This window comes from Lygodium microphyllum, chromosome 2 (assembly GCF_053477565.2).
Source record: "Lygodium microphyllum isolate KBCC chromosome 2, Lygodium_microphyllum_v1.1.10, whole genome shotgun sequence".
Taxonomy (NCBI): Eukaryota; Viridiplantae; Streptophyta; class Polypodiopsida; order Schizaeales; family Lygodiaceae; genus Lygodium; species Lygodium microphyllum.
In genome coordinates, this window is record NC_141136.1 from 84,137,760 (window position 1) to 84,151,645 (window position 13,886).

Consider the following 13,886-nt stretch of genomic DNA (forward strand, 5'->3'; position numbering starts at 1 on the left):
GTGCTCTTGTCTATAGGATCATCCCGTACTTCCATAAGACTTAGTTCCTCCTTGTCATTGGTAATAGCAATATTATCCTTACCATAAACATATGATGCTTGTGAATTACCTTTGACTTGTAGAAGTATAACTTGGTTGCTATCTGGATTAATAATCATTTTTTGAGTGCTTGAAAAGGGAGCTAGGTGCAACATTTTGCTGATTATGTTGAAAATATAGCACTCCAGATGCCGATGATCCAAGGAATTGCACCCCCATAACATTTCCTTCCATGTCCTGCTGAAAATGCCTTCTCACTCATGTAAAATATATTTTCTTTGTCAGCTGCTGCAATCTACAAAATATAACCACCTTTCGCTCAAGATGCCCTGTTAGCTTTTGTAGGCTGCTAAATGTTAAACCAATTTTGCATATGAAGAGACATATCATCTGCACTGGCAACATCTGAATTGAGTCACATGGAGAAAGTCCAAAGTGAAGGATCAACATTAAGACCTTTTCCTTTAATCCTGGAGTCTTCAAAACGGATTTCTTCATATGAACCTGCTTTTCCATGCATTTTTTCTTAATAAAAAAAATGCTTTGGAAGAGAATTTTATGCCCAATCATTCATGCAGTTTGAAAATTAAAACCATGTAATTCAATCATTCAAATGATGCTTTCCCACAAAAATTTATGAATGCAGTGAAGAAATTCTACCTAGCCTAACTAGTGCTTGTGCATCATGCAAACAAAAATACACACACAATGGAAAATAAATTTCTAATGACGCTAACTAATGTGTCCAAATTCTTGGCAAAAATCTTTGCCCTTAGGTTTACAATGGTGAATGTGCAGTGTCATGACATCCACCCCCTCCAAACCTACACATCCTCCAAATGGACCACAACTACCCATCCTCATCACCACCAAGCTAGCTCCACAATCAATGCGATCTGTCCATCTTCTACGAAATCATTTGTAAAATCCACATCAACATCATCTCCTCATTCAGATGCATCATAATTCTCATCATCCAATGCCTCAGCACTGCATAGGTTGTTTCATCTCTTCTCTTGAATAATTTGATTCTCTTTTCTGCAATCAAAATTCGCAAGGCCGTGCCATCAAGCTCTACCAAGGAATATGTAGCAATGTCATGGACATGCTGCATCAAATAAGGCCCAAACCTGTTGAGATATCGAGCTCCACTCGTGATACGCCAGGGTGACCGTTGTGTATTTATGTCACCGACTTGTCAGTTGCAGACGCGGTTGGTACACCGCCCATGAATAATAGCTACATGATAGCTATCCTTATCTACTCTAGTTCGTGGCTCTGTTAGTATGCCACCTTAGTTAGTTGAGTTTGGTTTGAGACCCATATATAGGGTTCTTCTATTTCTTTGTACGAGAGTTCTTTTTGGCTTACACAATTAAGAAGAGGAAAACTGTTTTCAGCCTCCACCCTTGTGTGTATTCCCCCATTGTACAAGCAAGAAAGCTTCAAGTGAGACTCCTTCCTTCTCTCCCACAATCTTGACATGGTATCAGAGCCTTGTTCATGGTAAGGAGCTCAAGAAAGCAAGCCAAGCTCACGGTGTTCTGGTAAGAGGAGCAATGTTGCTTTCATTTTCTGTTTTGGGAGCAGATCTCTGTAGGTAGCACAGTTGAAAAGTACAAGAGTGCATTGTCTCAGGTTGAGACGCCCTTCATGGTGAAGCAAGAGGGCAGTATATGCTGCGGGGCAAGGCTTTAACCCTGGGAGACCTTGTTTTTTTTATTTGAGGCCATTTCGGGGCCTATTTTGGAGGCAGAAGTTTTCTGCACGCACTCAGGAAAAGGCCCAGTTTTATGCTGTGCAGCCACTGTTCTACAGGTCGGTGAAAAGTTATTGTAAAAATTGCATCGTATGCTTGTGCACAGAGACATTGGGAGTTACAGAATCATCCCTGTTGCCTGTTGATGCAAAATCGTCATTAGGAAGTGACTCTGTGGTCAAATACCACTTTCGTCAGTTTTGCAAATTTGCCTTTGTGAGGCTGAAGCTGTGTTCTTTGCAGTGACATAATTTTTTTTCAGTGTTCTATAATGGCGTCTCATTCTCTCTCACAAATTGTCACTGAAAAGCTTGACAAGAACAACTTCCAAGCATGGAAGTTTAGAATGACAAATTTTCTTATGGGAAAAGGATATTGGAAATTTGTTGCAGGAAATGAAGAAGAACCAGTTCTTCCTGATGTTCCCAATCAACAGCAAATGCAGGCATTTAAAGCATGGCATGAGAGAGCCAGGAAAGTTATGTACTGGCTGTCTATCAGCATTTCAGACTCTATGATTGTGCATATTCAGGATGCAAGTATGCCAAAGGAGGCATGGGATACTTTGTCAAAAATGTATAGCACAAATACGCAAGCCAGGAAAATGCAGCTCAAGCAAGAGTTGCATAATGTGCAAAGAGAAAGTATGAGCATCAATGACTACCACATGAAGGTGAAGAAGATTGCAGATGCACTTGCTTCCATTGGGTCGCCAGTGGAAGATGATGGTTTAGTTTCCGTGACCTTGAATGGTCTAGGAAAGGATTATGCACAGTTCCGAACATCCATTTCCGTTCGTGAAAGATTTCCTGATTTTGAGGAGTTGATTGCTCTTCTAATTTCTGAGGAGCAGAGAAATGGTGGTGCATCTTCTTCAGGAGGAACTTCAAAAGAAGCTGTCTTCTACTCAAATGCTGGAAGAGGTAGAGGCAGAGATAGAAGAGGCCGATATGGAGGCCATGGTAGAAATCAGAATATGTAGCAAACTCAAGATAACCAGTCCTATGGAGGAGGACGTGGTAACTCTAGAGGCAGGGGGAGCCAAAGAGGTCGTGGTGGATGGCAAAGAGGCCAAAATGCAAACAGTAATGTTGAATGCTACTACTATGGTAAAATGGGTCATATGGCTAAAGACTGCTATAAAAAGCAGAATGACATCATGAATGGAAAATTGCAACAAGGGAATTATGCATCTTCTAGTAGACAAGGTGATGATAGAAATGAGTATTTGTTCATGGTGCAACACATGAACAATTCTGTGACAAGTGCAGAAGAAAGCAACGATGTGTGGTATGTTGACTCAGGTGCATCAAACCACATGACAGGTCATGCAGAATGGATGGAGGATGCAAGGAAAATGGAAAGACTAGGATTTGTGGAGATTGGTGATGATACTGCACATCCTATTATGCAGATTGGAAAAATTCCTTTGTCTATGCAGGATGGGAAAAAGAAATACTTGTCCGATGTATTTCATGTCCCGAATATCACCAAGAATCTGGTTTCTGTTGGTCAAATGGTTGAGCAGGGCTTGCAGGTCAGATTTAATCCTCATGGATGCTTTGTTGAGGATATGAAAAATAAAGGTCGATAGCAAAAGGAAAGAAGAAGGGCAGAATGTTTACGTTGGATGTAGACATGCCTGAATTGAGTGTAGCAATGTTTGCACATGGGACCGGTGTAGTTGCAGATATTGATATCTGGCATAAACGCATTGGTCATGTTAATGTACAATGACTTAAATCAATGCAGACCCAAAATATTGTTGCAGGATTGCCCAAATTCAAGGTTGCAGAAATGCATAAGGTATGTGAAGCCTGTCAGTTTGGAAAACATGCAAGGAAACTATTTCCTAGACATGTTCAAGAGAGTGAGAAGCCATTGGAATTAATCCACTCTGATGTGTGGACTACTAAAGCTGCATCTCTTGGAGGCTGTCATTATTTTATCAGTTTTATTGATGACTATAGCAGAAAAGTTTGGGTGTATTTTATGAAAAAGAAAAGTGAAGTTTTTGGGCATTTCAAAACTCTTAAAGCTATGGTTGAAAAAGAAACAGGCCTGCAAATAAAATGCCTAAGGTCAGATGGAGGGGGAGAGTACCTCTCAAATGAGTTTGCAAGGTTCCTGCAGGAGCATGGCATAAAGCAGCAATATTCATGTAGTCATACCCCACAACAAAATGGAATTGCAGAAAGGAAAAACATGCATATTGAAGAGGTATCTCGTGCCATGCTCAATGAAAAAGACTTGCTAGATTTTTATTGGGCTGAAGCAGTTGCTACAGCAGTCTACATAATGAACATGACACCCACTGCAGCAATACATGGAATGACTCTAGAGGAGAGGTATACTGGTAGGAAACCAGAAATTTCTCATTTGAAAATTTTTGGTTGCATTGCCTATGTACATGTGCCAGATGAGTTGAGATCCAAGTTGGATCCAAAAGCTGAGAAGTGCATCTTTATTGGTTACTCTCTGCAGCAAAAAGGGTATAGATGCTATAACCCTTCTACTCGTAAGTTTACAGTGAGCAGAGATGTTGTTTTTGATGAGATGGGTAGCTGGTATAAACCAGTAAATGTGATTGATGATGTAGATGCACAAAATGGTAATGCTGCACAGAATTCACAGCAGCAGTAACAAAATATTAGTGGACCTGGAGCGTCCTCTAGCAGTGGTTCACATTCTTCGCCATGGACAGGCAGATTGAGATCAGGAGAATCTTCTCAAAGTAATGCAGATAGTGGTATGCAGGTATCACGAAAAGGAAAAGAGAAGGTTGATCAGCCCATGTTTGATGTGAATGCAGGTCACTCTTATGTGGATGGTGAATCCAATGGCTCAGAATAGAGCATTGATGATGAGTTGGGTATTCCTTCTATTGTTACACCTGGAGTAAGGAAGACCATGGATGTTTTGAGAGCACCTCGGAGTGAACCTATCTTGCGCAGGTCTACGAGAGCTAGGTATCCTGTGGATAGGCTGAAATATGATGGATTTACAACCATTCACTATGCATATATGGTCAAAGTGATACAGGAACCAGAACCCACTTCTTTTGAGGAAGCCATGGGAAAAGAAAAATGGGAGAAAGCCATGGATGAAGAAATGGATGCCTTGGAAGCAAATGCTACATGGGAATTGGTACCTTTGCCTAAATGTAAAAATACAATTGGCTGTAAGTGGGTTTATAAGGTGAAGCACAATGCAGATGGTTCTGTGAACATATACAAGGCAAGATTAGTAGTCAAGGGGTATGCACAAACATATGGCATTGACTATGAAGAAACATTCAGTCCGGTTGCAAGGATGGCAACCGTAAGAGCAGTCATTGCTATGGCTGCATCAAAGGGATGGTCTTTACATCAGATGGATGTAAAGAATTCCTTCTTGCATGGTGATTTGCAAGAAGAGGTCTATATTGAGCAGCCACCAGGTTATGTGCATGTTATTCATCCTGAGTTTGTTTGCAGGTTGAAGAAAGCCTTGTATGGCTTGAAGCAAGCACCTAGAGCATGGTCTGCCAAGATAGGACAGTACCTTGTCACTATTGGCTTTCAGATTTCCAAGGCAGATTTCTCACTTTATGTGAGAAAAACAGAGAAAGGTATTATGCTACTTGTCATTTATGTTGATGATTTGATTATGACAGGTGACAGTGATCCTTCATGTGAAAATGCTATTGAAGCAGAAGTTTGAAATGAAGGATTTGGGAGAGCTGCGTTATTTCTTGGGTATTGAGGTGATTAGATCACCAAGTGGGATACAGCTCTTGCAGAGGCAGTATGGATTGGACACTACAAGATATAGACCTTATAGCGACGTTTAAAGCGACGAAAATACAAACAACAAAATTTGCCCCCGTCGTCGGAAAAAGCGTCGTTATTGACGACGCCATGGAATCGTCGCTATTTGCGTCGCTATATGCGTCGCTATTTGCGTCGCTATTTGCGACGCATATAGCGACGCAAATAGCGACGCATATAGCGACGGTTGCAGAGAATTTGCGACGCTGATAGCGACGACAATAGCGACGTCTGCAGTAAATTTGCGACGCAAATAGCGACGGTAACAGAGGAAAAAAAAAATTTGTGGCAGGGCAGCAAGCTGCCCTGCCACATATAGCACTGTGTGCTGTATGAGAGCCATACAAAATAGTTTCTGCACTGCTGCATACAAAGCGTTTGCAAACAAAAAGAATCTATACTGAAATCATAAAACTGATAGATGAAATAAATACATGATATCGCATAAAATGCGATTGGTACAATCATAAAACAATATCACTAATACATAGAAAATGTCTACATAGATCGGGCGACTAAAAACTAAAGGTATGTGAGCGCTAAGGATCCGAGGGCGAGCTACAAATCGTCGTCCCCCGAAAGCTCGTCCCTCTGCAAAGGAGCATCAAACGGATTCTGCAGAAAAAGAAACAACATATCAATCCACCATACAATAATGCATTCAAATATCTCATGGTAACTACGGACATGAAAGATGAGAGACTTACTGGGCCGCCGCGTCTGTACAATCGGTCGATCAATGATCTGAGACCGTGCCTCTCTGCATATTGAGTCTCAAGGCCTTGCGGATCACGATTTGTAATGGAGTGCTGCAAAGAAAACAAAATGCTAACTGTTAGAAATATGATTGTCAGTACAAATAATATCTCAAAAAAACAAATAAGCAAAACAAAAGAGAAACTTACAAAGTCCTCCAAATATGTCCTGTGGCCGCCACTCCCAAGATGATGTACCGATCCGGCCTCGATTCGTGCCCTCGCCGCCTCCCGCTGCTGACTCCAACGTCCTGGCGAATTTGTAGCCTCCTCCCTCAGTCGGCGCCAGTCCTCTGCATCTAACCACTCGGGCTTTGGAGCCCCACTCTTGATTGCCTTGCGTGCGTCGGATCGTCTATGTGACATGTATGCACGCATGCAATCCATCATCCAGCCCGTAGAGAATCTATCCACTGCGGCTGGCACCGGGAACTCCTCATGCAAGGATGCTACTATGTACTCCTTGCTCCCCTCCGGTATGTTCCTCCAATGATCCAGGACGTTGTGCCGAAAAACTTGTTGGCACAACTCCCTCATGCGAGCTATCACCCTCCTCCCCTCATCATTCATGATGATAGCTCCTGACCTGCCATCCACTAGGTATCCATAATCCCTAGGAGTGTGCCTCGTATGGGCCCTCTCCCATCTCCGTCCACGCTCCTGGGCATATCCAGGAGACCCCTGAACATCCGGTGTACCGACGGGGGTACCCTCTCCCGGAGTGCCACTGAAAGGGGTGCCACCAGAGGGGGTGCCACCAAAAGGAGTGCCACCAGAGGGGGTGCCACCAAAAGGAGTGCCACCAAAAGGCGTGACATCTGCCGACGGCTGCGCAAAAGCCGGAGTAACTGGAGTGGACGTCCCCACAGGTGTGACAAATCCTGGAGGTGACCGAGCTCTAGCTGAACGACGAGACGGAGACACCGCGTCCGTGTCTCCACAGCAGCACCCCCCTGATCCTCCTGCAGTCGCAGTCCCTCCCTCTGGCCCAAGTCGCGAGCGTCGAGATCGTCTGCTCGAAGCTGAAGCATCTGATCGCACTGAAGCTGATCTAGCAGAGCGCCCTGACGAAGAACGAGACAGCTCCTGATCTGCTATCTCTCTGAATCTCGCGAGCTGATCTGGAGACATACGTGCCATCATCTCCTGAAACTCCTCATCGCTCATCCCTCGACTCATCCTGAAAATAAAGATACCTGCAGAGATAAAAAATAATGTTAGAATAATCAATTGAAACTATACAAAGCGCATTAATATAAATCATTTTTGAAAAATCCATCTTAAAATGCATATCTTATCTACCTTTATGGAAGATCTAAACAACGAATTGAGTAATACAATTCTCCAAGAATGAAGTATTCTATGGTCCCATGTTAATCTCCTGACATAACTCTGCATACACTGGAAGGTCGATAGACATGTCACCACAAAAGAATGAGTCTGCCTCGTTCTCAAAAAATTCTACGACTTCTGTATTTCCATCATTGTTAGCCGATGCGGACTCCAAGCTTGCGGTGGCCTCCACCCCTTGTAATTTCGATCCCTCTATTTGCATATATTCTTCATCTATGCCTGGAACATCGCTTTGATCGTATACTCTCGCACCTCTAGGAGTTGAAGGTATAACATACCACCATCGAGGTTGTCGGGGATTTGGATAGAAGATTACCTGTTCACAAACACTTACAAACCGTCTTCAAACCATTGTGACATAAAGCATGTCGTATTACAATTAGCAAGCAAATGACTAGAAGATTACCTGTTCACAATGTGCCGGCAACACAAAGGTGTCGCGCAAATCCATCCATTTTTTTTCGGAATCTATTTCGAGAAATCCAGATGGACCTCGTCGAACCGTTGCGCCAGCTCCTCCAAGTACCACTTTGAACCACTGCACATCGAATATTATCATGGAGAAGCTACGGTAATCCACCGTAATAATACTTTGCAAATTCCCAAAATACTCCATCTCATCCACAACCGTGTTCGGATCCGTTGCTCGTCGCCGGCTCTCTTGCTCAAACCTTGCCATGACACCACAGTCCATTGTGGAGCGCATTTTGTCAATACGCTCCACCCGAAAATGCCGTCCGCGCGACCACGCTGCACTATATATTTTGTACTGCACATTGAAACACTCAAATTAGATGTAGCAAACAAATTCAGATACGACACATTCTAAACCCCTCATTACCTTTGGACTACATCCCCTCGAGAACTCCCACTCCTCCATTGAGACCTCTGCCCCTTCGCTGGATGCTGCGATCAAGGCTCCATGCAACCATCGTGTTGACATAAACCGCGGCATCTCCTCCATGCCTTCGGGATATCGAATCGGTCGGTGACGCGTACTGCGTCGGAATTCAGCTCGCGCTTCCTCTCGATCTTGCCTTGCAATCTGGTACTTGGCGAGCCACGTCTCCATGGAGGCATGGTGCAACATACAAAAGCGATTCACTTTCTCTTCCATTGAGGCATCCATTCTTTTTTCTACCCCATTTCCAACCACCACATCTCCAGTCAGCCTGTCATCGTCCTTGAGCGTCCGTAGCATTTCATTGTCTGGTTCCACCGTTGGTAGCCATTGTGAGATATGCACTAATGCCTCTGACACCAACCAACCCTCCGCCATGCTACCTTCCGGACGAGCTCGTTGTCGCACAAAGCCTTTCAGGGTTTTCATGAAGCGCTCCAGGAAGAACATCCATCGCGTATGGACAGGTCCGGCAATCTCCACTTCGTCCACAAGATGCACAAGAAGGTGAACTTGTATCGTGAGCATGCTAGTGGGCAGGTATTTCTCAAAGAGATAGACCGTCTCAACTGCTCCCCGCCTTGCGGATTCAATAGAGGACGTCTTAATCTCTTTCTGTGAGATCCATTGCACCAAAGTCGACAGCTTGTAAATGGCCCCACGAATTTCTGGAGTTAGGCATCCCGCGATCGCGATCGGTAGGACAAACTGCCACAAATGAGAAAGCATTAAGAATAATGGTCACTTTTCAAATTTCAAAATGTCCACGCTTATTAAAATCCATTCTGTTCACAAACCTGACATATCTTATGCCAATCATGGGATTTTAGCCCAGACATTTGGTCATCTTTAGAAAATGCGGACCTGAGAGAACGCATCATACCCGTCGGAGTGCGGATTGACTTGATTACTTGCTTCACAATGCGCTCTTCTTTGGTAGACAAAACCCAGGGAGCGCGAGGAAGCTGCACTCCCCCTTCAGCACTCGACTGCGGCCAAAGCACCTCCATCTTACCTACCTCCTTTAAATCCATTCGTGACCCTATAGTGTCTCTCTTTCCTGTGATGTGGTCCCATAGCAAGCTACCCACATTTTTGAAAATATGCATGGGATCCAACAAGTGGTTGACCTGTAAGTGGGTCCAATATGGCAACTCGTAGAAAACTGAGAACCGTCGCATTCCATTTGGATGTGATTCCGGGTTTACCATTTTCAGCTCGTACCAGCTTGCAGCGTTCATACGTGCTGGAGGTCGTCCAAGAAAACCTTCCCTGAGTTCATGATCCTCCGGCAAGAAAGTGGCGTGTCCTTGATATACCATCTTCTTCATGGTTCGTGACCTTCGGGAGTCTAACTGTGGCCCACACAATGGACATGCATGATAACCTGAGGTAACGAGACCTGCAAGGCGATCCACGACCTAGTGAATACTTGATTGAATGAAATAAAATATAGATATTACCGGCGTGAACAAATGTCTGCTCACCTGAGCACTCTCCCAATCCCGGAAAGTCATGCATCGTCCACATGAGAATGGCTCGAATGTTGGCTGACCGCCGACCATCGCGCCTGCTCATATCTTGCACCGTGACCCCCTCCTCCCACAAAATCTTAAGCTCATCGACTAATGGACGAAGATACACGTCCATATTTTTTACTTTGTAGCGGCCCGGGACGAGCAAGCTAAGGATGAGATGTCCTTTCTTCGTAGAAAGCCATGGAGGAATGTTGTAGTTGACAAGCACTATAGGCCACACACTGTAAGAAGTCGAGCGCAGACCGAATGGGTTCACACCATCCATGGCGAGACCGAGCCGAAGATTCCTTGGCTCTCGCGCAAAGCCTGGGAAGGTAGAGTCAATGTGGCTCCATGCGCGCGAATCTGCTGATATTCGTTGCACTCCATCCGTAGACCTATTCTGCACATGCCACGTTGTCAAGCTTGCCATGGCAGACGTGCGAAACATGTGGTTTATGCGGGGGATGAGCGGAAAGTGTCTGAGGACTTTTTGAGGGATGGTCTGCCCTTGCAAGTCCTGTCGATACCTGTGAGCACCACACTTTGGACATGTCTCCATAGTCTCGTATTCATCTCGAAACAATATGCAGTCGTTGATACATGCATGGATGTTATTGTAGTCCATGCCAAGCTTCCGTAAAACATGTCGTGCATCATCACGAGACTCAGGCATGGTGTTTGCAGGTGGCAATATATGATATTTCAATAACCTGAAAACATCATAAAACACCTTGAAAAATCCATCCATATTTACAATAATACTGTTTTTAAAAAAAACAATGAAGTCTGTATGCAAGGTACCTGAATAACTCAGTCACACTCGTATCGCTCCAACCGTATTTCGCTTGCACACTTAAGAGTGCAAGCAATGTCTTCAACCGAGATACTCGGCACCCATCATATAATGGTATGGATGCTTCCTCTCTAAGCGGGTCAGATGTCTCAACATCCATGGGAATCAATGCATCGATCATTGCCTCCATCTCAGGCTCCAAGATTGTAGGCAAGTCGGGAAGGTTGTCTGTCTCCTCTGGCATTGACGATATAGATGGGCCTTGCGAGTGGTCTATTGGCTCCTGCCATCCATCCATCTCACGTCCATGAACTCTTCTAATTGGCCGCAAAGGGTGCTCTCCCCCTTGGGTCGAGACATCACCCCCCTGGACACAAAATTTGCCAACAAGACCCAATCTTATTGTGTATGGTTTTCAATTAGCTTGAGAGTACAATGCATGAAAAATGCTAACTTGAAAATACCGTTTGCTGAAAATCTGCAATCGCCTGATCAATAATCTCAGGTTGAAACTCGCCAAATCGTCGTACGTGTTCTATAGACAATCGACGTTTTCGTCTAATTGCCAACTTGCATTGAGAGCAAGGACATGGGACACGCTGATTAAGATACGACTCGCGGTCTTGAACAATAGGACCTTCTTCGTTTGCCATCTTATCTACATTACAGCAAACGAGGCTTAAATGGATAGCTTTTTGGAGATGTACGTCAACTTGCAAGTTGACCATAAACCTTGCATTGTATATAGTAGTCGAGAGATTTTCCGATGTTATATCTCGGCCTTGTATCATGCTCAACGATTTGTTTGTCCCGGTAGATAATTTTTTGTTATATCTCGGCTTTGAGTATAAGTAATCCATTTTAAAATTAATGCGCGCCATCTATGAAATTTTACAACTATAGTAATAAAATTTATTTCAATCAATTCTACTCATAGTCATAAGACCTGAGAGAAATTATCCTATACTCAATTTAAGGGATCTCCACTTCTATAACAATAATTTTGGGTTAATTTTGATGAAGTACGTGGCCGTATGCAAAGCACATTGCATACCATTATCGATACGTATATTATCTTAAATTTCATTCCCTTCCCTCTCCCTCTCCCTCTCCCTCACCCTCTCCCTCTCTTTCTCTCACCCTCTCCCTCACCCTCTCGTTCTCTTTCTCTCCCTCTCTCATTTCCTCCCTCCTCCTCCCTCTCCCTCTCCCTCCCTCTTTCTCCCTCTTTCTCCCTCTCCCTCTCCCTCGCTCCCTCGCTCCCTCTCCCTCCCCCTCCCTCTTTCTCTCCCTCTCTCATTTCCTTCCCCTCCCCCTCCCTCTCCCTCTCCCTCTCCCTCTCTTTTTCTCCCTCTCCCTCTCTATCTCTCTTTCTCTCTCATTTCCTAAACAAGCAAAAAATAAAGTGATTTAAACATCCTCCAAGCAAAAGGGAGAGGGAGAGATACAATGCACTCTCCCTCTCTTTCTCTTTCTATCCCTCTCTCATTTCCTTCCCCTTCCTATCCCTCTCACTCTCTTTCTCTCTCATTTCCTCTCCTAAACAAGAAAAAAATAAAGTGATTCAAACATTAAACAAGCAAAAGGGAGAGGGAGGGAGAGAGAGAATGCACTCTCCCTCCTTCTCCCTCTCTTTTTCTTTCTCTCCCTCTCCTATTTCCTCCCCCTCCCTCTCCCTCTCCCTCTATTTCTCTTTCTCTTTCTTTCCCTTTCCCTCTCCCTCTCCCTCTCTTTCTCTCTTACTCTCTCGTTTCCTCTCCTAAACAAGCAAAGAAGAAAGTAATTTAAACATTAAACAAGCAAAAGGGAGAGAGAGAGAGAGAGAATGCACTCTCACTCTCTTTCTCTCCCTCTCCCTCTCTTTCTCTCCCTCTCTCTCCCTCTCCCTCTCCTTCTCTTTCTTTTCCTCTCCTAAATAAACAAAAGAGAACGATTTAAACCTTCAACAAGTAAAAGAAAGAGAGAGGGAGACTCACCAATGAGATATGGCGAGCGTGGGCGGCTTCTCTTTGCAACGAGGGCTCCTCCTCTCCTTCGCGAACAACGACGGTGGCGGTGGCGGCGGCGGCGGCAACAAGTCTCTTCCTCCTCTTCTTTCACAAAGCCTTGGCTCTCTCCCTCGCTCTCGCTCTCAAAAGGCGAAGAAAACAAAATGAAAACGGCGCTCTGGTTTCGGCCGCGCTTTTTTTTCCCTGCGGCGTCGCTATATGCGTCGCTATTTGCGTCGCTATTTGCGTCGCGCGTATAGCGACGCATATAGCGACGCCAATAGCGACGCCAATAGCGACGCCGATAAACGCCGTTGCTAATCGGCGTCGCTATTGCCCCAGTCCCTTGTAGTGGGACATGCTGTTCAAATATGGGATGACAGGCTGTAAGCCTATTTCAGTTCCTTTGGAGCAGAACGTGAAGCTGAGCACAGATGTAGGTGAGCTTCTAGAAGACCCTACTATGTACAGACGCATAGTAGGAAGTTTAATTTATATGACTATTACCCGGCAAGATTTGAGCTATGCTGTTGGATTGGTAAGTCAGTTTATGCAGGCTCCAAGGAAACCACATTTGGATGTGGTTAGACGCATACTCAGGTATGTGAAGTCCACATTGTAGTATGGACTATTTTATGAGACTGGGGTTCAGATACAATTGCATGGATACACTGATGCTGATTGGGTTGGTAGTATTTCTGATAGACGATCTACCAGTGGATATGTGTTTTCTTTTGGGAGTGCTGCAGTCACTTGGAGCAGCAAGAAACAGCCTACAGTTGCCTTGTCGAGCACAGAGGCTGAGTACAGGGGTGTAGCAATGGCTGCATGTGAGGTAGCTTGGTTGCATAAGCTACTTTATGATATGCATCAGTCTACAGATGGGCCAGTTGTCATTTATTGTGATAACATGAGTAGTATATACTTGGAAAATAACCCAGTCTATCATGCTAGAACAAAGCACATTGA

At 44.4% G+C, this 13,886-nt stretch overlaps 1 protein-coding gene across 1 annotated transcript; it reads right to left on the bottom strand.

Annotated features, from left to right (window-relative positions):
- Positions 1 to 202: 202 nt before the first annotated feature.
- On the bottom strand, positions 203 to 12,962 carry LOC148039965 (uncharacterized). Its single transcript, XM_087662743.1, has 3 exons — positions 12,906 to 12,962; positions 7,287 to 7,558; positions 203 to 334 (listed from the first exon to the last, which is right to left on the bottom strand). The coding sequence occupies exons 2-3, from the start codon at positions 7,539 to 7,541 to the stop codon at positions 203 to 205; spliced, it is 387 nt and encodes a 128-aa protein (XP_087518869.1). The 5' UTR covers positions 7,542 to 7,558; positions 12,906 to 12,962.
- Positions 12,963 to 13,886: the final 924 nt, after the last annotated feature.